Consider the following 27332-nt stretch of genomic DNA (forward strand, 5'->3'; position numbering starts at 1 on the left):
GAAAGTTCTTAGTGCTTTGATGTGAGCAACACCTCATCTATCTTTTCATACTCTCCAGTTAATCCCTACCTAGGCTTTTTGATAGCCTTTAAAAGTATGCCTCCTTTCTCTAAAGCCTTCACTCCACACTTACTACTCTTTGGATTAGGCATAATTATAGGTCTTAGACATTCAAAATGTTGTGTAAAATAAAAACATCCATTTTACATTTATAGTCTTACTGGAGTTTTGTGATAAGTACTTTATATAATACAAGAACCATCCTTTTTAAAAATTTTTGTGTGGCTTTACAAGGCCTGGAAAACACCTAAGTGTGAGTTAACCATATCATGTAATAAAATATTTTGTTCAGAAGAATAAAATTCCAATTTTATCAGAGTATGACAAACTTGGTTTCTACTAATAGAAACTTATTTCAAGTACTTTTCAAGAATATTTTACAAATCCAACTACACTTAGAATTTATCACCCTTTCTTTGGATGCAGGAAGCTGTGCTCTGTATTTTAAAAAAGTGGCAATAGCTTTAAAGCATTAATCGCAAATGAGATGAAGATCCATCTAGAGGATGGTTCTTATGTGTGAGGAGACTAGTGGGAGGCAGCAGATGGGGTGAAAATATACATGCCAGCCAAGGAGTATGGACTTGACTCTATTAGCCAAGCCACTTAAGAGCCTTAAGCAGAGCAGGGACAATTACTTTGGTGGCCGCGTGGAGAACAGACTTAAGGGGAACAAGACCCGGGGCAGGTTGACTAGGAAATGCGGATAATTTGAAACAGTTCTGAGGGTTGGCACGAAGAGAAAAGGACAGATTCCGTTAAGTATCTGGGAGGTAAAATTTGTATTTCATTGGACCGGAAGGAGGTTTTATCCCCTTTGCACGACGTGCTTAACTTATCGCAGGTGCCCATAGAGACAGTTAATCAGTGACTACATTTCCCATAGTACTTAAGGCAACGCCGCCTGCATTTCCCAGAGAACTGTGCGATGCTCGAGCGGGCCCCGAACGTCGGTGGAAACAAGGTAAACAGAAGGGATTGTGCTCTTCAGTGACATTTCCCATTATCCTTCCCTCCTGTATCCCTCTTGTCTGTCTCGGCTCCTCTGTTCACGGGCTTCAGAAGCTCGAACACCCGGAGACTTGTCTCCTTGACAACAAGCAGACGTCACCGTTTTGGCGCTGCGCGACCGGAAGCGGCGTGGCCCGGAGCCTCCTGGGAACTGTGGTCCGGCCTCCCTGGGGCCCGCCCTGCAGGATGTTTCTGCCTCCTCGAGCTCCGGAACCCAGGCATGGGTGACAGGGTCGCGTGACTTGCCCGTTTGGAAGCCTTGGGGTGGGAACTATTCCGTGCACGGCCCCCTGCAGGCCCAGGTCGCGGACGTTGGTAGAGCCGACGAGCCTGGACCGTCTCCGTGGTAACCCGCTTGCCGCGAGGCCTCTGCTAGTTGTAGGTGGGCGGGGCCGGGGCCGCGTCGGAGGTCCGAGCCGCAGCCGTTACTGCTCAACCACCGCGGCCGCAGCCCACTCGCCTTTCGGGCGGTGAGGATTTTCAGGCTTCTCGGGCGAGTTGCCGCGGCGTTACCTCGGCTTCCGAGCACCCAGGCAGGTGGGCAGCCGCCCGGAAATGCAGGATGTGGGTCCCGACCCGCCGGCTCGGTCCCCAAGCGCCGACCCGGCTTGGTTGGGTCATGGCAAGGGTTCCCTGGGAATATACTCGGCTGGCGTTTTGCGTAGCCTCAGCACCGTGGATCATGGTGATTCGATGGGGTCCAGGGGAATCAACCGCGGAGCCTTTAGAAAACACCGAGCCCTCTCCACTTCTGTCAGAGAAGGGGGACCCGGGCCCAGAGAGGCAACGATTTGCCCCAAATTGAGGTTCGGGTCCAGGGCTGGCTGCTCACACCTTTCTTTCGAGCACAAAGCACAATGCCTGGCACAGAACAGGCGCTCGCGTATTTCCTTCTAAGGACAAACAGCTGAAACACTTCCTTACAAGATAAAAACATTTTAAGAGGGAAGTGGATCGGTAGATGAAGACTTATCAGCTAAATGCGACGCGTTGGCCGTTTTTAGATCATGATTAACCAATTGTGAATTTTTTTTTTTAATCATAAAAATGTGAACATGAATGATGCTAAGGAATTGTCTTAACTTTTTAGTTGGGATAATGCTATTGGGGTTGTGCTCTAAAAAGAAAACCAGTTTTAGAGACACATACTGCAAACTTTATGGGTGAAATGATGTCTGAGATCTGCTTGGAAAATATGTGGTGTGGTGGAGGAGGAAAGAGCAGATGAAAGGAGACTGGCCTGCTGTCCATGATTATTGGAGAATGGGCAGTGAAGGGGCATGAAGGCTGGAGGCCAAAGGGGATACCACAAACACTTAACTGGGAGGGCCCAAACTCGGGTTAGAACAGATGTGGTCTCATCTGGACACCCAGAGGCAGCGGCCCAGAGCCCTCCTGTGGGACCCAGTGATAACATTAGATGTTGGACACTGAAAAGGTCCTGAGGGTCAGGGGGGAGTTGCTGGGGTGGCCAAGGGAGCTGTCGGGGCGGGGCACTCGGGGACGCAGCAGCAGCAGCAGCTGCTTACCCACCAGTCCAGAAGCATTTAAATACTTTAGCAACCCATCCATCCATTCCGGTGGGCAACAGATGAATATCATCCCTACCTCTGGCCTCTTCTAGGAGGTCGACATGGGTACAGGGAGATCCCTGTATCTCAATAAAGCTGGGGAAATTACTTTTAATACATTTTTAAAATTTACATTATCTCTGGGAAATAGGATTATGAAGGACTTTCTCTTTAAATATTTTTATTAAATATGTAACTTTTAATTATTTTTTGCAAGGAACACGTGTTTTGTAATCAGAAAAGAATAATTTTTGAAGAAATACACCGGGGGGGGGGAGTCTAATAAGAGCAAGTAGTTACCTTTATTTCCTTCAGAGCTCTCAAGTGTTTTAATTGTCTCCAGGACAGGACGTTTTCTGGGGGAAGATGGCACCTCCACTACCAGTTTAAGAATCCCCGGCGTCTGCCAACTGAGCCCCAGTTCACACGTGGGTCGTGGGAGCTCCACCCTCTCCAAGCCAGTGGTAAGAGGCAGCATCCCCTGAGAAGGAAATCAGGGTCTTTGCCCCTTTTTCCTGGGCCCTCCTGTGTTGGAAAGCGAGACGAACATGACAGCTTAAGATCTATGCTGACAGCCGATGTGATCATCAAACTAACATGAAACCTCATTGAAGGACACCAGAGAGCACCCATAGGTGTCCCAGCCACAGCTGAGTCGTTCATTCCCTGGAGAGTTGGTCTGTTTTGAATTGTGGCATGGTAGCTTTTTAGCCAAATTACACTCAGTAGTGTGGCTTAGGAGACCTTTAACTGACAATAACATTATCTTCCCTTCATGTAGTCTGTACGTAGCATTTGAAAGGAACCAGGGAAAGGCAGGGGGTTTGGGAATCAAGAGAACAGACCGGATGAGGTATCCACCCCAATTCGAGGGGAGAGCAGGCAAAGTGGAGGGGCTGGGCACACTCCTGTGTCGTTCTTCAGAAAGCAATGACATCACTGTTTCTGTTTGCTGTAAATTCTGGGATCTTTGTAACAGGACTGCACACGCTCTTGCAAAGCCAAATAATACCACCAGGGGGTGCGGCGGTAGAGCGCAGTGCCCACGGATCTTTGAGCGCAAGGAACCAAGAGTTGACTTAACAGATTTGAACATGTCCATTGTTCACCTACATCAGGGGCAACATCAGATCTCTTCTTGATGGAGCGTGCTTTGACTGAAAAGCTCCCGCACTGAAATAAGTGACACATTGGACAACTTCTAGAGTCTCCAGTCACTGTTGGCATCTCTGGGACACGGAAGTAGAAGAGGCCAGAGGTAGGGATGATATTCATCTGTTGCCCACCGGAATGGATGGATGGGTTGCTAAAGTATTTAAATGCTTCTGGACTGGTGGGTAAGCAGCTGCTGCTGCTGCGTCCCCGAGTGCCCCGCCCCGACAGCTTCCTTGGCCACCGCAGCAACTCCCCCCTGACCCTCAGGACCTTTTCAGTGTCCAACATCTAATGTTATCACTGGGTCCTACAAGAGGGCTCTGGGCCCCTGCCTCTGGGTGTCCAGATGAGACCACAGCTCTTCTAACCAGAGTTTGGGCCCTCCCAGTTAAGTGTTTTGGTATCCCCCTTGGCCTCCAGCCTTCATGCCCCTTCACTGCCCATTCTCAGGAAGGACAGCTGAGCAGCGAAGCCCAGCGAAATGAGTGATGGAACTAACTGGATTCACATCCTGGCTCCACTGTATACTAGCTCTGCCATCTTGGGCAAGTCCTTTAAATTCTTTGAGCCTCTGTCTCCTCATCTGCAGGCGTCAAATAAAATAATAGAGGAGAAAGTAAATGAGAAATGTAAACTGCAAAGTGCTTACGTACAAAAGTTATTTTTAAATTATTGTTTATGACGTGTATGAGTTCTTTGTCCAACACAGGACCATACATACCCTCAAAGCCCGCTTTCTTCCCTCTGGCTGGGCCCCTTCCTCTTACCCTTTCTGCTGTTACCTCAAACCTCCATCCCCTGCTGCCCTTCAAGGGATGCCCAGGACTCCACTCCTTGGAGGTCACTAACCTCGGCTCCTTGGGGCAGCTTCCGCAGCTGCCTGCATAGCACACCCTCTTCCTGTGTGGCCAGGAGAGCTCCAGTTATTCTTCATAAACTTCTCAGAACTCCTTTCACCCCAGTACTACTTTGATCCCCTGCTTTTTCCTCATCCGCTCCCCAGGTTTGTAAAATAATAATTTGAGGGGTTTTTCTTATTATAAAAGTAATACATGTTCATTATAGAATATTTAGGAATTACAAATACGCCAAAAAATTAAACTTATAACCTTATTACATATATAGTGGTTTATAACCTTTTTTTGAAAATGTATGATTCAGTATTCTGCGACCTCATTTTTCATTACTGTATCACATGCCATGGCTTGTGTAACTGATACCCTATGGTAGGCATGGTTTTTATTTTGATTGCTTTTTTTTGCACAGCAAACAAGAAAATCTGTATTTTCTACATATGATTTCAGCTCATGACCTCAGGACTGAGGACAGGGAGTTCAGCTCAGATCAGGAACTTGCTGAAAGAAGACCCCACGGGTGACTGAGGCAGACTCCAGTGCGGCTCTGCAGGCACCTGAGCTGGGAGACACCTCAGAATGTTCCAGTACCTTAGACCAGCATCAGGGAACCTCCCAGAGGGGAGACCAAGCAGCTTCCCTGCCCATGAGACGAGTTTCAAGCAGGAGAAACAGAGGCTGTGAAGGTGATGAGAGTGACCAAACCTGCAGACCAGGTGAGCCCTTTGTTCCAAATCAGAAAAGTTGTCCAGGCAAAGACCCCATGGATGTAACACGTGTGGGAGACCCAGCCCTCATTCAGTATCAGAGCCCACATGGAACAGAACCCTCAAGTGTGGGCGTGAGGAACAGACTTCCAGTTCTTCCCGAACCTGGTGGTCAGGCCCACCCGTGTGACCAGGTCAGGAGGGTGTTACTTTGATGAGAGAAAGGTGAGCACATGAGAGAAAAGGAGAGGGGCAGGGAAGGCATCATTCAGGAAGCCTCGTCCCAAAACAGACTTTCTCTGCAAGGCTTTGTAACCAACCATGTTTACAGCTTAATACATTTTTTTCTCTTTCTTAACAAAAGTAATATATGTCCATAACAGAAACATTTGAAATACCTATAAAAAAATGAAAAAAATGTAGTCACCTATTCCAGAATTGTCTTTCTAGCATTTTTTCTCTAAGCGCATATATATTCCGTTATTCAGGTTTCTCTAAAAAGATGGGGAACCTCCTCGGGTCCACAGCTACATGCAGCCCCCACTTCCTTTCACCTGGTTTTCAGAATGAGAACCAAGAGGATCCCACAGGCCTGTTTGTAAACACAGTAGCAATACCGCTTTTGGCCACAAGAGGGGAGTGTTTGCTCATGCACATCTGTCACAAAATCTGTGGGGAACCATCAGGTCTGTCCTTGGGTCCAGGAACTGGCAGCTCCCATTGAGGCCACACGTAGTTAGTCCTTGCTTTATTGCTCATTCTGCTCACTGCATCTCTTGGAAACCTTGGTTCAGGAGGGAAAAAAGAAAGAACTCGCTCACTCACCACATCTGCCTGAATTTGACGAATTCTTGGACAGCTCTCTCCTCACTGTTGCAGCCTTGAGCTTCTGAGTGAAGAGATAAACTACACACCTGACCAGGTCATCCCCCAAACTTAACACTCTTCATGGTTTCCCTTTGTTCTTGGTGCAATCTGAGCTCTTTCTAAGGGCCCTAGATGACCTGGTCCCTCTTTACCTCCTTCCACTCTGTATTCTGTGTCCCTCACGTACACTGCACTGGCCGTCTTTTGGCTCCTTTCACTCTGCTTGTCACCAACAGACCTTCTAGCACGTTTCTCTCTGGAAGGCACTTCCCAGCACATAACAAGCTGGTACTTACTGTTTTAGGTCTTAGCTGACATCACTTCTTCCCAGAAGTCACTCTCAACCCTGCAAGTCTGGGTTACATTTGTCTCCTCTGTGTTTTTTTTTTAAATATTTTTTTTTATTGGGAAACAGCCATGGTCATTGGTTACATATTACTTTCATGCTAAAATGGCATAGTTGACTCTTTTAAGGAGGGTGCAGCTCCCAGTGGCCCATGCGGGGAGTGAACCAGCAACCTTGGTATTGTCAGCCTTGGTGTTACCATGGTGTAACCAACTGAGCTAACCGGTCCCCCCTCCTCTGTACTTTGGTCGGGCTCTTTCAAAACGCTGGGTTGGCTGCCTCCTCGAATGGAAGTTCCATGAGGGCAGGGGCCACGTCAGTCTTATATCCCCATCACCAGAGCACAGCACCTGGCCCTCCATCGGGCTCAATAAAGATTGCTTAAATAGATGAAGGAATGAAAAAAAAAAACAAATGAAGGAATGAATGAGTGTGCCTTTCTCTGTTCCCTGAAGCAGAGTCTTCAAAAGCCGGTCCACTTCTCTTTTTCCATCCTCTGTCCCTCCTCATTCACCAGGTACCTCTCACTGTCCCCTAAGTTTCTGGAAACATACCCAAGGAACAGTGGTGCTAAAGACCCAGTTCTCTTTCTTGTGATGCATGGGAGACAGTGAGATTTGGAGTGAGACAGACACAGCTGCCAAGAAGTCTCTGCCACTAACTAGCTGTGCACTTATTTACAAAGTGGAGATAAGGAGCACGAGGCATGCAGGATTGCTCTGAGAAATCATATTCTGGCCTTACACATGGTCGACGGTCATTGGATCGGTTCTTTTTCCCTCCCTCCCCACCACCTGAAACCTTGGGACAGGGACACCCCTGCAGTCTCAGAGGTGCTACTGTTTTCTTGACTCCCCTCTGTTTTCCCCAGAGGTGCCCAAGCCACTTGTTGCTGACACCTCCTCCTTCCCCGCCGTTTATCTCCAGCACAGATAATAGTGACAGGTAGAGAGTAGAGCAGGTGCTAAAAAGACACATGCGGAATGAATAAATGAGTGAATGAACGAACGCGTCACAGCAGTGTCCCCTAGCACGTTCGCCAGTTGTCAAACATGTAATGGTGGTCAGCCTGTAGATAGCCTCCTGCCCTCTGAACACCAGTAATGGGTCGGGCAGATGTGAAGACAGAAGGTGAAGACTCACTGAGGGAAAAAGAGGAAGGAAAAGGACACTGAAGAAACACTGTCGCCCGGTGGGAAAGGTGAGCTATGGAGCCTGCATTCTTCTGCACATTAGGCACCCCTACAAGTGGACCCCAAGGATTACATGTGCGTGACTATTGTCTGAGCGAACTCTCTCCCACACGGTGCCAGCATTCCCTACAACCAAAATCCGTCTGTCTGTCTGACTGGTCTGAAAGTACAAGTCCCAACAAAATCATTTTCTACATTCACCCTTTTCTTATGATTTTCTCTTGTGTGAACATTTTACATCACGTGTGCTCCAAGGCCCCTTTGACCGTCTTCCTTGGGCCCTGTGGTCTCCTGTGTTTCAGGAGGACCCCCAAGAGCACCCTCATTCATGGTGAGCAGCGGCCCCCTCTCCAGTCAGAATTTTCCAGTGAAGAATAAGGGCTGATTTCTTCTCAAATGATCACCACCCCCAGTTCATTCATTACAAGGGAAAGATTTAGCTCCAGAATGGCTTCTCCACTGCTGGGCGAGGTTTGTGCTTTCTCAGAGCATCATTCCGCTCATTGACGATGGAAGTCTTCTCCTGCGTGAGACACCGAAGGTTCAGCTCTGACGTAGGCTCTGCTTCATCTGTGCTGTCGCTGTGCCCTGTGATTTTCTCATCTCTGACAGCTGCTTGCCTTCCTCTGAGGATTTTCCTACGTTGCTGCTATTCATAGGGTGTCTCTCTAGTATGAATGAGGAGATGAATAGAAATTTTCTCCTATTCATGATATTCAAAGATTTCCTCTGCTCTATGAATTCTTTCATATTCTGCCAGAATTCTTTCCAAATGTTTGGCCACGTGTCTCATGCCAGGGGAACGAGGTTTGTGCTTAGAGTCTGGTTTCCGAAAGTGATATCTTTATCAGCATAAAGTCCCCAGATCCTGACCTCTGAAGAGAAGCAGTCCTCCCACGATGACCCCATGGTTCTACTAGGGCAGGAAGGCTGTGTGTTGCCAGCACATCCTCAGCCCTGGCTTCGCTCAGGGATGACACCATAGGAAATGAGAGGGTCACAAGCCTCCATTTCTGAGAAACCACTGCAAGAAGAGAGCAGGCTCTGGCTTTTTCCTCTTGTGATTATAGCAGAAGCAGAGAAAGCACTAGCTGAACCCTTTACTTCACAAGGGAATGAAGAGGGACCTGTGTTCTGAGCACCCATGGTCATTGCTCATGTCGCACTTCCCCTGGAATGCAGCCCCCACCAAATTCGGTCCATCCTCCAAGCCTGACCCAAAAGCCGCTTCTTCCCTGAAGCCTTCCTAGGATTCTGTGAGCCTATAGTTGAGCTTCCACTCTGCAGGTCTATGAGAGGCCACTGCCCTTAAAACCCATTTAGCATTCACGTAACGCTTTTAGTCCTTCATGACCTTTTCATGCATTTTTTTTTTCTTTTCAAACAGACTGAAAGCTCTTTGAGAAAGAACCACATCTTGCCTTTTGTATTCTCCACAGCACCACCGAACACCTTAGCCACTCGGGATGCTTTGTTGACTGGCCACTGTACGTGGCTGTGGACACTGCAGTTGACGCTGGTAAACTGGGAGTGTTACAGCTCCGGGCCGTCGTGGGTGCAGGTGCATTTACCTGTGACTGGAGATGGAGCTGCCTTCTCTGGGATGGTTGTTGGTCATTCTCTTCCAGGTCACACAGGAGGAAGGTGATCTCATCCCAATTGCCATGTTTTCCACCCGACACCCAGCCCCTTGCGAGGCAGACCAGCCCCATGAGCCCCAGTAACCATAAGGTGGCAGAAGCTTTGTCTCCTTTGCCTCAGCTCCACCTGAGAGCTGTTGCTAGCCACCAGGCATGGCGCTTATCCTGGGAATGACCTTGGAAGGGGGAGGCAGGGGACAAGCAAGAAATCAGTGTTGTTGCAGAGCTGTCCATCAGAGTGTCCTGGTTAGGTATGGCTAGTTCAGGGACCACCTTCAGCATGAACTTGAGCTCTTTGACGGCAATGTCTGAAGCATCTCCACATTCACAGTGCCTAGCTTTGTCCCTGGCACATAGTAGGTACTCATCTGGCACGGAGTAGGTGGATGCTGCTATAGTTACCAGCAACCGGGGAGTTCATGGAGGTGAACTCCTACACGCCTATGAGAAAGAATCGCATCGCATCTTTTGTATTCAACCCAAGCTTAGAGGAGGACACATGCTAATGACTGTACTGAATGTCCCCAACAAGAGTACGGCATCCTTTTGGTGCATGGTGACCTTCTGGGTCCCAAGCACAAAACCCAGAAACTGCCTCTTGTCTTTTGTTAGTTGCAAAATTTCTCCCCTGCCAAAAAGTGGGGGACACATTGGAGCTCTCTTCTACCATTCTAGAACAGCTAGTAAGTTAGAATGTTCTTGGTGGAATAGGAAGGGCTAATCCCTAGTGCTGACACTCCCCATAAGAACTGCATTTCTTAGGAACCCAAGGCTACTGCCAAGCAGCTGAACCTCGAGCTTGGTGAAAATGTGAGCCTGTCATCCAGCATTAGGCAGAGAAAGAAAGGGAGGGCCCTGGCCAGCTGCCTCTTCCTCTGCTTAGCAGAGGCTTACGAGCTCATGCGTTATCTCTGGACAGGAGGACAGCTGATCACCGGGGTTTTGTGCTCCAGGCTTGGGAGTTTATAGCTGAGCTGTCATTTATAAGGAAGTATCCAAAATACCCTCTCAAATTACTCCTCTAATGACTATCAATGACTATCCCAAGGCCACGTTGAGTAAGAAATTACAAAGAGAGGAGATTGAAATGGTAATCAAGTGAGAGCTGTTGAGGGAGGAAGGGATTAGTGGGACAGGTGCCCCTAAACTCAGCACTGTTAGGGAGCTGGCCGGAGCTGTTCTAAAGGCTTCTGGGAAATTGCTCAAGAAACTGGGTCTAGAAGGAAAGCTGTAAAGTGCTCTGTGGTATGTAAAGACACCCCCACTCTCCACTCCCCACCGTGGATGGCACCAGGGAAGTTCCCCGTCAGAACAAGCAGAACTGCCTCTGGTGATGTTCATTGGCAGGCTGACTGTCCTGGCAGGGCTCTGACCCCGCTCACCAAGTCTGTTAGACGCTACCAATAGCAGGAAGTAGCGTGCGCTCAGTGCCAGCTGTGCCACGGGCTTCACATGCTGTAGCTCATCTAACCCTCCAACAAGCCTACAAAATAGGACGTTTCTATCCTCGTATTACAAATGAAGAAAATAAGACTTAGAGAGGTTAAATAACTTGCCCAAGGTCATGCAGCTAATAAGTAGAGGAGCAAGGATTCAAATCCAGGGCTGCCTATTACCCATGCTTCTGAAAGTTCTAGTTTTCCCATTGCGGGATTTCTAATTCCATTTTCTGGAATTTTTCTGGAATAACCAGTCCACTTTCTGTCTCTGTTATGTGGCCATATTGAAATAGTCCTGCTTCCACAATCCCTTCTTTGGCCTGTCAGTGCCACAAAACAGTTTCTAAGAGGTCAAGTTCAGTAGGTACTGACCGCTTCCGATACCTATTAAAGCCACATTCCTGAGAGACATGCAGCTTTGTACAAGCAGTCACTGGGATTTCTATGGAAATTCAGGGAGATTCTTGAGTCATGGCAGACTCAAGAATCTGATTATGCTCTTAATCCTGTAAGATACTCAGGCAGAACAAAGCAGGAACAATTTCTTTCTGCTCCACCATGTCTGGGGCTCAACTGGAGGGGCCCAGATGGCTGGATTAGGTTGGGATGGTCGGCCTGTGGCCATAGGTCAGGGACCTTGGTTCTGTCTGCCAGCTGGACTCCCCCCCTTTTCTCCATGTGGCATCTGCTGAAACGGGGCTACAATGTCCAAAATGGCTTTTTCACTCATGTAGACACAATCCTTGGTCTTCTTCCACGTAGCCTAATCTTACATTGTTGCTCCACTCCACTGTACCTGTTCAACCCCACAACCTTCTGCAGGGAGCTGCCTCCCTTAGCCCTCGCTGCCAAGTGGCTCTGTTATATCACGTGACCCTCCCCATGCACACATACAAGTCACTGGACCAGGATCCATTTTAGGCTGGCCAGGGACTCGAAGTCACCTGGCTCAAAACAAGGAAAGCCAGTAAGACCAGTCAGATTCCTCTTTTGTGACAAGATGTTATGTGAGCAAGTAGAGCCTGTATGGACCAATGTGCTCGCCAAATTAAAGAAGAAACCTGGAGATTTGAAAAATAATAAAGCTATGACAATGCTGTTATAATGGAGGGAATAGTGAGCCTGGTTTTGGCAAGAGAATAAAGAGGAAATGACCTCCTTTAGAGTCCCATAGCTGGGACTCTGCAAAAGACGGGGGGCATGGGGGGGTGGGGGGGAGCCATCCCCAGAGGCACTCTCATGCCCCTGGGCTCACCAGGCCCTGATTCGCCCCATGTGTGTCATTGCAGCAGGCTGGTTACTTATTTACTTTGCTGTCAGTTGGCTTAGAAATGGGCATGTGACTTAATTCTGCCTAAACATATCAGGAAATGGCTGGGGGACCTTCTGGGAAGAATTTTGCTTTTTGATTCAAGAAACAGTGAAGAGGCCTGTCCCTTCCTACTACTTTGAGCATAGGTGTTTGTGGACATGATACTTACAGCTGTAGCAGCGGTCTTGAGACCATGAGGTAACAAGACCAAGGGAAAAAGCCAACGTACTGAGGTTGGCCTAGCAGACAGACAAAAAGAGTCTGGGTCCTTGATGATCTAGTTGAGCCACTATACTTACCTAGAACGACCTACTTCCAGTTTTACTGATATGTTAGTCAAATGTCTTTACTTTCTAAGCAGATTTCTGTTACTTGAAGCCTTAGGCATTTTTAACCAGAATAGCAATCCTCTGAACCTGTATTCAACTCCTTAGAACCCCATGGCTCTTGACACAGCTCCAAATGGAAAATCAACCCAAACTTAGACATTGGAAATCTTATTTATGTGGTAGGAAATAAAAGTCAAGATTTCTCACAGCCTACAGAGCAATTTCAGCATTTGGTCCCAATTCCCGGGGCCTACAGAACACAGACCAGGAAAGAAAAATAGATTCAGGGAAGTTCTAGGTGCATGAGCATGAGTCTTCTAAAATGGGGCTCAATATTGAAATTTAGAAAGACCAAGTTCGGCGGGAGCAGGTTGTGTTTGTTGGGGGGGGGAGGGTGTTAGTTATTAATGCCTGAGATGCAGAGCCTAAGCACAGGCCAGAAAGCCAGGGGACGTACACAGAAGCAGTAGCAAGCTGACACGGGCAAATGGTGGGTGGCTTGGATGACTTCTGGAGAAGGAAGCTAGTATCCACAGCAGGATTTTATGATCTCCGAGTTGTTTATGACAGCTGGAACTCAATTGTTGGAAAACTAGGCCTTTCAGTTACTCTCCAGCCAGCCTTAACGACATTTTTAGAGCCTCCGAGGAATAAGGCACCCTGAATTGTAGCCACTCCCTGTGTACGGGCACTCCCCATGTTCTCCATTTCTCCTTTTTTTCTCTGCGTTTACCTCCTGTCTTCTCTAAGCAAAGCCGGGAGCCAGAAACACACAAGACCTGAATCTCTTGTACCTCAATGGGAGAGTAAATATAGTGGGAGACTTCTGGAAGACTTAGAATCCTAGTCTGGGAGAAGGAGTTAGGTTGGGAGGAGAGAAGGCAGTCAGTTGATAAGGACTCGATTAAGCTTTCTTCATACCCAATTTTTGCCAAGCAATGTGTTTTTATGTTTCTTCAACCCAAAATTGCCCGGTCTTTCCCTTACGGAATGAGAAGTTGAGCTCCTACTCTAGCCCTTTCTCTTCGAACTTCTAGTTTTAAATCTAAAACGTACAATGGCATCCTCTTCATGTGTCCTACTAATACAAGTGATTCCATTACATTCAGAACTTGAGAAATGTCTCCCCCTCATTTCCCATCTCAAAATGATCTTCAGCAGTATACAGATGTGGCCCATAGACCATCAAATGAAAGGGGCCCAAACACATTGAGAATAGAATTTGCAACCCGCAGATTCTGCCCTCTTGGTGTTTCCTTATTTATGCACCCTACATATCTCATGGAGTCCTGCCCCCAAACGCCAAAACCAGCCACACAACCCTGATGTTTGCCTATTGTATTCATTCAGTCAGCAGAAATGTAACACAATTGGAAGTTACGCTTATAAAAGCAATGGTAATATTAGGAAGATAAGTCATTAAAAAAAAAATCCTGTGAGGTAATCAGAGAAAGGAATGAAAGCTTTGGTTTGGATAGAGGAAGCAAACAGTTTAAGCCCCTACGTAATGTGATTAATGCTTTCATGTGATACTTTATAAGCCCCAAATTGCCTCCCAAGTTTCCCCATATATCACTAAGGATTCTCTGAAACCCAATAAGAGAAAGAACTGAAGGCCTTTCCTCATTCTCCGTAATCAAGGTTTTTCTCCAGTATGAATTAGCCTGATTACTGACTAAACACTCTCCCACAATCTTTACAACACGAGAGTGTCTTTCCTATGAATTCGTCAGTGATGAGAAAGGGCTGCACTATCCCCACATGATTTTCCACGTTGATTATGCTCACAGATTTCTCCCGAGGATGAATGATCTGATGTTCAATATGCTCCACGCCTCCCCTGGGTATTTTTCCATATTCATCACCTATGACCAGGTTAGGTCCCAAGGGAATTAGCTGACATTGTCTAAGGATGAAATTCTGATGGAAGGTTCTTCCGCATCAGTTATGTTCGCAGGGCTCCGTTCTGCCATGAAATCCAGGATGTCTAGCTCTGAGCACTGTGTAAAAGCATTTTTCCATCCATTACATGCATGTGGTTTTTCTCCAGTGTGAATTCTCTGACGTTGAATGAGCTTTATTCTTGTGAAAGCATTCACGTTTATTGTGCTTGTAGAGTGTCTACTGCATGTGAGTCAGTGGGTGCTGTGTGGTGCTGGGATGCTGGTAGATGCCTCTCCCAAACGAGGTGGATGGTAGGACGTTCAGTAGGATGGGAGCCCCAACGGAAGTTGCCTGTATCCGAAACCAAGATGTTCTCTCCAATATGAATATTGTAACACTGAATAAATTTTGAGTTCTGTTCTAAGATTTGCTCACACGTATCTTGTTTTGGGGCTTTCTCACTTCTAAAAAAATGTAGGTAAAATTGCAAAGTTTTCGCACATTTATCACATCCATGGGTGGGGTCCCTAATGATTTTCTAGGATGTCTCCATCTTCACAGAACTCTCCACACTCAGGGACCTGGTACTCATTCCAAAGGGAGCTTCTCGCTGCATCCCCTGAGGAGTCTACTGCTGCTGAAAGGTCCTGCTCAGGGTTAGCTCGTTCTTGGTCCTAGTCTCACATTACAAAAATGTAAATGAAACACAGAAAATGTAAATATCAACCATTCTCTATTAAAGGACAAGAAAATTTCTTGGACTGAGAATGAAAGATTTGGGGAGAAGATTTAAGAATAAGAGTGCCTTTTGGCAGATATATAAAATGAAGGGTGTGACAGACTGTTGGTTACATACATCCCTTTTTTCTTAAGGAACCCAATTTTTGCCACAAGGAGAATGTACCCATTAAAAATACCCTCCGTAGCGACTGGGAGGGAGCACATGAGGAGTTGCGAGGAGGCCGTTCCCACTCCATTTCTTGATAGGGTTGCCGGCCAGATAGGTGTGTTCACTCTGTGAAAATCCCTATGTGGTGTACTTACGATTTATGCACTTTATATGGTGAAATGTTAAAAGTAAATCACTTATCCATCCTGCCATGCAGCCACGGGACAGTTCTGGCAAATGAGATAAAAGCAGAATTGGGCTTCCAAGAAAATTTGTTAAAGAGTATGGACTCTGGAACAGGAAACTTTTGCCTTTTTCCTGCCTGTCCCCCTTCTTCCTGAAGATCCTGGATGTGATGCCTGAAGGTGCAGCCATCCTGGGAGCATGTGGAGGAGGGGCACGAGCAAAAGATGGCACAGTAAGCCTGAGGAAGGTAGGTACCTGGACTCTGGTGGCCTTGAACTTCTCACCTCTGGAATTTTCACTGTTTTCAGTCTAGTGGGTGAGAAATGATTTACATTTTATTGTGAGGTTAGGCATCTCTCCCTATGTTTATTGCTTCATTGCTTCATTGCTTTATTTGATTTTTTTGTTTGTCTTTCCCCTACTCCCTTCGCAAAACTTCTGTATTCATTGAAGATGTTAGTCTTTTATGGGTCAAATGTGTTGCAGGTAGCCTTCCAAATTGTCATTTCTCTTTTGAGTTCGTGTGTGTATTTTTATTTTTTATTTTTTTGGTAGAGAAGTGTTAACCTCTCTGGTTTATTTATTTTAGTAAGTTTTTTAAAATAAACAGAGGTTACTATGTGTTTTATTTTATGGCTTCTGAATTTTGTATAAAATACTTTTCCCACTCCAGCATTGTTAAAATGTTGATCCTTTTAACAGCACTTACATAGTTTCGTTGTTTTCATGTTAAAATCTTGGATCCAAGTGGAATTTAATATGATATAAGGCATGAAGTAAAGATCCACCCTTCCCTCTCCCATCACCTCTCACAACTCTCTAGTGAATAAATCTCTTTTTCCAGCTCTTTTGAAATGCTACCTTTATCATGTGTTAAATTCCCACTTGAATTTGGGTCTTCTTCTTGAATCTCTCTTTCGTTTTTCTGTACCTTCTCCAGTAAGCACATAATTTAACTATTTTTCTTTATAAGTTTTAATATCTGATAAGGTTACTCCCCTCATGACTCTTCTTTTTCAAAAGGCTCATAATGGATAAGTTGGAGTTGGTAAGAGTCACTCGGAGACTCTTGTCCTCGAGGACATTGACAAATGTCCTCGAGAGGTGTTAGGTTAATGCCACCAGTTGTATATACGAGTATGACCAAGACATTCAATACAATGAGAAAGGATGAAAGGAGACCAGTGTAACATCATCACAAAACATCACGTTTACCATGATGTCAGGTATTGCACAAAGGTTCCTTAGTATAGACGGCGTTTTAACAATATATTTTAAGTAGTTATCCTTTGTACAATGTATTCCTGGAACCGTTTTATCAAACAAACAAAAAAAGACATTTTCTCTTATTACTCATATCTAGAAACTCAGCATGAATCAAGTTACAGTTCTACTAAATATGTCATAATGGCAAAAACATAAAACTTCTGATGATCTTTAGTAATATAAAAGGATAACGTTGTGCTTCAAGGCCTATCACACAGACATGTGTGTACTTGAGATGATTATTTTACAGGCCTCAGTGTACTGTGAAGACTACACAGCACAAACCATTCTGCCATTCTATCTGGTCTGAAAACAGCTCTGTCTATGATGAGAAGACAAATATAACATTAACAATTGTGCTTCCATTTTTGGAATTTAGGAGAGTTGTAAGGAAATTATGTATAAAATCCAAGTCTCTTTTTAAAATAAGCTTTACAAAAAAACCTGAAAGGACTTACTTCTTCCAATAAATTTCCTTGAAGCAAACAGAAGCATTCAGAATAACTGCATTGATCTTAGAGCTGCATATGATTTTAGGTTTTTCCTAAAAATGGCCATTATGGTATTTAAAGCCCTTATTAGGACATTTGTTTTGAGTGCATGAAAGTAATAAGAGAATTATTCTCTCAAATCGTGCCTTTTTATTCATCTTTGCTGTATAAATGTTTTATATTGGTATAATGAGCATTAAAATGAAATGTTTGGAAAAATATGGACCCAATAAAAATGAATGCCTCGAATAAGTCAAGATTTATAAGAGGAAAACTTGTTTTCTGATGTAAGTATAAAAAAAAATTATATTGACTGTGTATAGTGACTTCCAAAGACTAAGTAAGAAGATGGGGGTGGGGTGTGGTGAGGGAGAGGAACTTGACAATGGAGAAGCCTGAAAAACACTACCTCAGCCAGGTGATAAAGGTCAACATCAACAGTGATTAGATATATTGATGGTATGTAACCTTGATATGATATGATGACAAAGGCAATTTACCTCTGTGGTCTTTGTCCCCAAAACCCATAATCCCAGTCTAACCATAAGAAAAAAATCAGACATATCCCAATTGAGGGACATTCTACAAAATATCTGACTCCTCAAAATTGTGAAGGTCATCAAAAACAAGAAAAGTCTGAGAAACTCACATCCAAGAAGAGCCTGAGAAGACATGACAACAAAATGTATTCTGGATGGGATCTTAGAACAGAAAAGGACATTAGAAAAAAACTAAGGAAATCTAGGTAAAGTATGAACTTTATCTAAGAATAATATTGGTTCATTAATTATGACATATGTACCATAAAGTGTTAACAGAGGAAACTAGGTGTACAGTGTATGGGAATTTTCTGTACTATCTTTGCAACTTTTCAGTAAATCTAAAACTAGGCCAAAATAAAATGTTTATTTAAAAATAAGGTGAGAAAAGGTCGATGATGTTTGCAGACAAGATGACATAGACACAGTTACCTCTATTCCTCCCACTAAGTACAGCTAAATTCCTGGACATAAAGGAAAAGGGAACCTTCTAGGGACATTGAGACTGATGGATATGACACAGTAGTGAGTTCTCTGGATTTTCTTTTTGTTTTCTATATGTCCTGGACCCGCACAGAGGAAGCCTGTAACCCAGAAAGACCAATATCTGCAGACCAAAAAAAAGCCCAATCAAAACCTGCTCTCTATAACCAAAGGACCAGGCAAGGGGCAGGCAGCCTATTAGGACAAACTTTTGACAATGTCTACCCTATTCTAGACAACTACCATAGGAAAACAACCGCATCTCACCTCCCTTCCCCACCCTACAGTCAGTGGAAATAGAGTGTGAGACTAGACTTTGACTGGTACCTAGCAGTAATGTGGCACTCCTCCCCCTCCCCACAGTGTCATCAGAGACCAAGAGGGGAACCTAGACTTACATCCCTGCCCTGTGATAATGGGGCAGCATCCACTTTGCCCCACCAATGTGGTGTTAGCAGAGACCTGCTAAATAATAAAATACATTCTCATAATACCACAAATATCCAAGATACAGTAGAAAATCATAATATCAAGAAACAGAAAAATCAAAACTGGAATGAGAAAAGATAATCAACAGCCAGCAATACTGAAATGACATAGATGTTGGAATTACCTGAAATGATTTTAAAGCAGCCGTCATAAAAATGTTTCAGTAAGCAATTATGAACATTTTTGGAACAAATAAAAAAATAGTCTTAGAAAAGAAGTAGAAGATATAAGGAGCAATCAAATGGAAATTTTGGAGCTGAGAAATGCAATAACCAAACTTTAAAACTCACTGAATGGGTTCAATGACAGGATAGAGGTGGCAAAGAAACAGTAAATGAAGATTGATCAATAAAAAGTACAATAGAGAGAAAATTGACTGAAAAAAAAAAATAAAAAACAGAATCTCAGGGACCTGTGGGACAATAACAAAAGCTCTAACATTCATGTCGTTGGAGTCCCAGAAGAAGAAGAGAGAGAGTGGGTCTGAAAAACTATTGGGTAAAATAATGGTTGAAATTTCCCCAAAGTTGGCAAAAGGCAGAAACCTACAGATTCAATAAAGGCAAAGAAATCCACAGTAAGATATATAATCAAGCTTCTGAAAACTAAAGACAAAAAGTCTTGAAAACAGCTATGGGGTCTCTTGAAAGAAACAATTCATTACCCATAGGTGTCAAAATTTGTGGGACACAGCTAAAGCAGTCTAAGAGGGAAATTCATAGCACTAAATGCATATAGAAAGGTCTCAAATCAATTATTGTAGCTACCACAAGAAACTAGAAAAAGAAAAGCAAAATAATTCCAAAGTTCATGAGTCCAGAGTACTGGACTGCAGGTCTCTCTTTGCGACTGCAGTGCAAGAACAGAGTATTCTGCTGGAGCCATGGCAGGACAGGCATTTAGAAAGTTTCTTCCCCTCTTTGACCGAGTATTAGTTGAAAGGAGTGCTGTGGAAAATGTAACCAAAGGAGGCATTATGCTTCCAGAAAATTCTCAAGGAAAAGTATTGCAAGCAACAGTAGTAGCTGTTGGATCGGCCTCTAAAGGAAAAGGTGGAGAAATTCAACCAGTTAGTGTGAAAGTTGGAGATAAATTTCCTCTTCTAGAATATGGAGACACCAAAATCATTCTAGATGACAAGGATTATTTCTTATTTAAAGATGGTGACATTCTTGGGAATTATGTAGACTGAAATAAATCACTATTGAAATGGCATCATGTGAAGCTGCCCATTCCACTGAAGTTCAGAAATCTCATCATGTAAATAGTTTCCATGTCTCTCTTTTGTAATAAACTAATGATAGCCAAACTAATGACATCCAATATCTCTCAAAATTTAGTTTCTCTGCAGTGACATAAACATTTCCAAATAAAAATACAGAGGGTGCCAAAAACATGTATACACATTTTAAGGGAAAACTGTATTAAAATTGTAATACTCAATATACACTGATAACAAAAGATAACAAGTCACGTGTATACATTTTTTGGCACCCCTGGTATATAAATAAATTTTTAAAAAGAAAAGCAAAATAAGCCACAGAAGGAAGGAAATAATACAAATAAAAGCCAAAATCAATGAAGTGAAAAACATAAAAACAACAGAATAGCAAACAAAAAGCTAGTTCTTTGAAAGATCAATAAAACTGATCAACCTCTAGCAAGATTGATAAAGAAAAAGAGGAAGACACAAATTACCAGTATCAAGAAGAAAACATTGGACAGTCGTGAACTGGTGGATCTAGGAGAAGGAAGCAGGTCTGTCAGGAAGTCTCACTCTGTGGTGGTGAGAATGGTGTTCCACACCCAATGCATGGAGCCATAATGATAATGCCTGCGAGGTAGCAGTGGAATGCTTGTGTTAGGTCTCACTTGTCCCTCTCCTAACAGTTTCAGAGAAATCAGCCCCATTTCTCCCCGATCCAAAGCCTCCAGTAAAACGATCTCCCCCAATCCTATCGTCCAAAAAACCCATCATCTCCACTTTAGCCACCCCACCACTTAAGTCTGCCCCTCACCTTGGATAAAAGAGAAGATGCACAAACTATTTTTGAACAAACTATCTACTTACTTCTGCCCCTTTGGAGAAACACCTGTTTAATTCTTATCACCTCACCAGTGCCAAGGGGCCAAGAAACCAATGCCCAGCCTCCCTGGGCACCCACGTCAAACGCAGCACAGGGCAGACCATAGTATGCAGGGAATCAGAATACATCTGTCTGGATAATTTTTCATTGTCACCCTGGCCAGTCATCACCAGAACCTCCAGAGGTCATTGTGTCATCCAAGTTGTACCAAATCCGAAGCACATGTATGAGAATCGTAGCCACAAAACCCACCAGTAAACACATAAGCACTATGGAGTTGATGATGGACAACCAATAGCTTTCCAGTGTTTGGGGAAAGGAACCACCACCATCGTCACCATGACACCTGTCACTCCAACATTCCACTGTAGTCTCAAACAAGTACATGCCAAAAGTGTCTCAGACAAGTACATGCCAAAAGTGTGGGTGAGGCTGTAACTTGTCCAGGCTGTGGGGCTTGACATCCCACAATGAGACATTGGCAAATACAATTTGATCTCTATGGACTCCTAAGTGGAAGTCCAAGGGGTCCAGAGCTCTGTCTTATGGTAGTGTAGCTGGAAGCCACTCTCCTCCATGTGGCCCACAAAGCCACAGGTTTTTAAGTCATCCACCACAAACTCAAAGCAGTACAGCTTTGATGGACTGGCACCGCTCCTCCACCTACAAAGAGCCAGTCAAGAGTCAGACATGGTCTCCCCAGGCTGAGGCTAGAGCAGGCACGACTTGGCACTACTAACACTGTGGGCCAGATAACTCCCTGTGTGAGGGGCGGTCTTGTGCGTGGTAGGATGTGTAGCAGAATCCTGGGCCTCTGCTCACTAAATGCCAGGGGCAGCCCCCAGTTGTGACAGCCAAAAATGTCTCCAGACATTGCTGAATGTTCCTTGGGGGACAGAATTGCCCCCATTGAAAACCACTGGGTTAGACCTTAGGGGTCTCCAAAAAAGCAAGTGTGATTTGACAGGGTTGATACCTAGAGAAAGGAGAGAGGCCAGGTGTAAGAATGTCTGGAGTAGACTATGGAAAATATATCTGAGACAGGATTTGCTAAAGAAAAAGTGTAACGGGAAGGGTTAGATAGAGAGTGAAGGGGCCAGTTCAAAAAGATCCAAGAGATAGGTATGGAAGGAAACAGAACTACATAGGAGTGATAGTTGGGACCTTATTACCAACAGAGAAGCTTGGAGTCAGGAGCCCTGAGCTCTAATATCAGCTCTGCAATTCACTATCCTTGGGGTCTTGAAAAGTCATTTCTGAGCAAGTAAGTTTTCTTTGTGAACTGAACGTGAATAATAACCCCTGCTCTGCCTGCTACGTGGGGTTATAGTTAGAATCAAGTCAGATAATGTCCATAAAGGTGCTTTGAAAACAAAACAACAACAACCAAAGAATAAAATATTGGCTACCATTACAGAGTCTGAAGACTTTAAAAGAATAATAAATGAAGACTATAAACAGCTCTACCCACATAAATTCAACAACTTGATGAAATGAATCAATTTCTTGAAAAGCACAAACTACCAAAACTCACTCAATATAAAAGAGATAATTATAAAAGTCTTGTAACAATTTTAAAAGTTGAATTCATAGTTTTTTAAAAAAACAACTTCATGTCTAGTGGGTCACTGCTAGCTTGGTGATCCACTGGAGGCACTCACAGGGCTCCACATGAAGTTACATTCAAGATTTGTGGGGCCGGCCGGTGGCTCAGGAGGTTAGAGCTCCGTGCTCCTGACTCCGAAGGCTGCCGGTTGGATTTCCACGTGGGCCAGTGGGCTCTCAACCACAAAGTTGCCAGTTCGACTCCTGCAAGGGATGGTGGGCAGCGCCCCCTGCAACTAAGATTGAATACGGCACCTTGAGCTGAGCTGCCGCTGAGCTCCCAGGTGGCTCAGTTGGTTGGAGTGCGTCCTCTCAACCACAAGGTTGCTGGTTCAACTCCCGCAAGGGATGGTGGGCTGCGCCCCCTGCTACTAACAATGGCAACTGGACTTGGAGCTGAGCTGCGCCCTCCACAACTAAGACTGAAAGGACAACAACTTGAAGCTGAACGGCACCCTCCACAACTAAGATTGAAAGGACAACAACTTGACTTGGAAAAAAGGCCTGGAAGTACACACTGTTCCCCAATAAAAATAAAAAAAAGATTCGTGACAGCAGGGATACAATGTAGGAAAAAGATCTTCATGGGCAAAGGCGGGAGAGGTCAAATGCACACTTTCTTATCTCTCTTTCGGGGTAGCAGAGACACATTTTCTCCACATGCAATCTGCAGGGACAGATGTGAGATGTCCTTGGCCAGGAAATCCTACTTGAGTTTTGGAGTCCAAAGTTTTTAAAGGGAGCTGGCCACATACCAGCTGGTCACATACCAGCTGGTGACTAAGCCTGGCCCCAAACCAGACACTGGGGTGCACATCGTGAATCTTTATGTTTACTTTAAACACGCTGACAACCTGGTTTGTCTTGACCCACCGCTTTGGGCATATAGGATAACATCTTATCCGTTGCTATGTGAATATTCCCGGAGTTTAGTTTTCAAAGTTTGACCAAGGGTCATCGCCATGGATACAGAGATAAGTGAGAAATGAGTGAAACAGATCTGCTATGTTCACTCTTACCTCGCACTCTCAAAAAAGAAATCTCTAGACCCAGATAGTTTCACTGGAGAATTCTACCCATATTTAAAGAAATATTAACACCAATTATATACAACCTTCAGAAAATAGAAGAGGGAGCACTTCCTACTATATGAGGCCAGAATTACCATGACGCTAAAACCAGACAAAACTAGAGACCAAGATTCCTCGTAAACACAGATGCAAAATCCTCAACAAAATATTGGCAAACTGAATCCAGCACTACATAAAAACAATGTTATACTACAACTGAGTAGGGTTAATTCCAAAAATTCAAGGGTGGTTCCATATTCAAAAATCAAACAATGTAATCCACTTTATTAAGAAACTAAAGAAGAAAAACCATATCATCATATCAATTGACATAGAAAAGCATTTGACAAAATTCAACACCCATTCATGATAAAAAAAAAAAAAACTCTTAACAAACCTGGAATAGAAGGGAACTTCTTCAACCCAGTAAAGAGCATCTACAAAAAACCCACAACTAACATTTTACTTAACGGTGAAATGCTTTCCCTCTAAGACTGACAACAAGGCAAAGATTTCTATTCTCATCACTCCATTCAGTATAGTTCTGAAAGTCCTAATCAGCACAATAAAAGGAAAGGAAATAAAAGGCATACAGATTGAAAAGGAAGAAGTAAAACTATCCCTATTTTCAGATGACATGATTGTCTAAATAAATAAATAAATACATACATAACTCCTAGAACTAATAAATGAGATCAGCAAGGTCTCAGGATGTAAGACCAACATACAAAAATTAATTGTATTTCACATACTAGCAATGAAAATGTGGAAACTGAAATTTAAAGCATAACATTTACAATAGCTCAAAAAACAAATACTTAGATATACATTTAACAGGATTTGTACACAGAAGACTACAAAATTCTAGTAAAAAAGAAGATCTAAATAAATGGAGAGACATATCATGCCTCATGTATTGGAAGACTTAACATAGTAAAGATGTCAATTTTTCCCAAATTAATCTATAGGTTTGATGTAACTCCTATCAAAACCTTAGCAAGAATTATTGCAGATGTTGACAAGCTCATTCTAATTATATATATATATATGTATACATATTCATGTATACATATATATATATGAAGGCAAATGAACTAGACTAGCCAAAACAACGTTGCAGAAGATTACAGTGGGGGGTATAACTCCACCCGATTTCAAGGCTTACTAGATAGCTACAGTAATCAAGGCAATGTGGTATCAGCAGAGAGACACATAGCTCACACCCGACCTTAGCCAAAAGGCCAAGAAGCGATTATAGATCAATAGAACAGACTAGAGAACCAAGAAATAGACCCCGACAAATATACCCAACTGATTTTTGACAAAGGTGCAAAAGCAATTTGATAGAGGAAAGATAGTCTTTTCACAAATGGTACTAGAGCAATTGGACATCCATAAGCAAAAAAAAAAAAAGAACCTTAACCTAAACCTCACACCTTATACAAAAATTAATTCAAACTGTATCATAGACTTTAGGTAACATGTAAAACTACAAAATGTTTAGAAGAAATCTTCAAGACCGAGGGCTAGGCTAGTGGCTCTCAACCAGGGATGATTTTGCCCCCCAGAGGACATTTGTCAATGTCTGGAGATATTTTTTATTTTCATGACTGGAGGTGGGGGCGCTACTGGCATCTAGTGGATACAAGGCCAGGGATGATGACAAACATCCTATAATACACAGGACAGCCCCCCAAAACAGAGAATTATCCATTCAAAATGTCAGTAGTGCCAAAGTTGAGAACTTTGGTCCAGGCAAAAAGTTCTGAGATGTAACACCAAAAGTATGATCCATAAAGAAAAAATTGATAATAAGTTTAACTGCATCAAAATTCCCTGTTAAGAGGATGAAAAGACTAGCTACAAACTAGGACAAAATATTTGTAAACCACATACCTGACAAAGGATTTGTGTCTAGAATATAGGAAGAATGCAGTAGTAAAAAACAAACAAACAAAACCCCAAATAATACATTAGAATGTGAGCAAAATACATGAACAGGCATATCACCAAAGAGGATATAAAGTATTCAACATCATTAGTCTTTAGGGAAATGCAAATTAAAGAGGTAGCACTAAACATCTCTTAGAATAACTAAAATGAAAAATACTGATAATAGAAAGTACTGGCAAGAATGCAGAGAAATTGGATCTCTCATACACTTTTTTAAAAAATTTTATTGCAGAATATTGGGGGACAGTGTGTTTCTCCAGGCAGTTGTCCTTCAATCTAGTTGTGGAGGGCACAGCTCAGCTCCAAGTCCAGTCACCATTTTCAATCTTCAGTTACAAGGGGGTGCAGCCCACCATCCCATGTGGGAATTGAACCAGCAACCTTGTTGTTGAGAGCTCGTGCTCTAACCAACTGAGCCATCTGGCCGCCCTCTCATACACTTTCAATGGGACATTTGGTTTTGCCAAATGTCTGAGGTACTATCAAAACCAGAATGACACTCAGCTAAATTCCCTGTTTGAGTTTTTTTGTACCACCTCTGAGATGCAAATTTACTATTCTTCAGAAAGCCTGGCTGTGGTTTACTATCTCACAGGAATCTTTCCCCTTGCACAAAAAGAACATAGATTTACATCTGTCTAAACTTATCCTGTGCATGTGTGTTTTGGGTGGCTGTCAGTGGGGGTTTGGGGGGAGAGAGGGTGGGAGTTGGCTTTTTCTGACTTTTCACCTTAGTTGTCCCTTGGACTTTCACTTTTGTACCTCATAAGCCTTGAGGCAAGTGAGTAAAACTGCAACTCACTTTCATAAGTTTCCTGAACTGGTAAATTCCTTCCGGGCAAAAGCAATTTTAAGAGTTTGTTTACACACCAAAAGCAGAGGCAACAAAAGTACAAATAAACAAGAAGGACTAAAAGTCTTCTGCACTGCAAAGAAAACCATTAACAAAATGAAAAGGCAGTCTATAGAAAGGGAGAAAATATTTGCAAATCATATATCTGATAAGGGGTTAACACTGAAGATATATGAAGAATTCATACAACTCAATAGCAAAAGACCAAATAATATGATTAAAAAATGGTCAAGGACCTGAATAGACATTTATCCCAAGAAGACATACAAATGGCCAACAGGTACATGAAAAGGTGCTCAACATCACTAATCATCAGAGAAATGCAAATCAAAACTACAATGCAGCATCACTTCACACCTGTTAGAATGGCTATTATCAAAAAGACAAGAGAAAACGAGTGTTGGCAAGAATTTGGAGAAAAGACAGCCCTAGTGCACTATTGGTGGGAATTTAAATGGGTGCAGCCACTATAGAAAACAGTATGGCGGGTCCTCAAAAAATTAAAAATAGAATTACCATATGATCCAGCAATTCCACTCCTGGGTATTTATTCAAAGGAATTAAAACACTAACTTGAAAAGCTATCTGTACTCCCATGTTTATTGCACCATTACATACAATAGCCAAGACATGGAAACAACCTAAATGTGTATATCAATAGATAAATGGATAAAGAAGATGTGATATATAGAGATATATATGTATGTATATACAATAGGAGATGATAGATGATAGATAGATAGATAGATAGATAGATAGATAGATAGATAGATAGATATAGATGAAATTATGTAGCCATAAAAGGAGGAAATCCTACCATTTACAACAACATTAATGGACCTTGAGGGAATTATACTAACTGAAATAAGTCAGAGAAAGACAAATAGTGTTTTATATGTGTCACTTATATGTGAAATCCAAAAAAGAAAATGAACCCATAGATACAGTTGTTGCCAGAGGTGGGGGGTCAGGGTGGGTGAAATGGGTGAATATAGCCAAAAAGTATAAACTTCAATTATAAAATAAATGAGTTTTAGGATGCAATGTACATCA

At 43.4% G+C, this 27332-nt stretch overlaps 1 protein-coding gene and 1 long non-coding RNA gene across 2 annotated transcripts; both read left to right on the forward strand.

Moving 5' to 3' along the window:
- Positions 1-1239: 1239 nt before the first annotated feature.
- Positions 1240-14786, forward strand: LOC308499616. Its single transcript, XR_013993617.1, has 5 exons — positions 1240-1608; positions 2986-3106; positions 3761-3900; positions 5102-5367; positions 9152-14786. It is a non-coding gene; the product is annotated as an uncharacterized lncRNA (long non-coding RNA).
- Positions 14787-19594: 4808 nt separating this feature from the next.
- On the forward strand, positions 19595-19903 carry LOC308499727 (10 kDa heat shock protein, mitochondrial-like; the record flags this gene model as incomplete). Its single annotated transcript, XM_081053563.1, has 1 exon — positions 19595-19903. One exon carries the CDS (start codon positions 19595-19597, stop codon positions 19901-19903), a length of 309 nt encoding a protein of 102 aa, XP_080909689.1.
- Positions 19904-27332: the final 7429 nt, after the last annotated feature.

The sequence above is a fragment of the Rhinolophus hipposideros genome (assembly GCF_964194185.1).
Source record: "Rhinolophus hipposideros genome assembly, chromosome: 7".
Taxonomy (NCBI): domain Eukaryota; kingdom Metazoa; phylum Chordata; class Mammalia; order Chiroptera; family Rhinolophidae; genus Rhinolophus; species Rhinolophus hipposideros.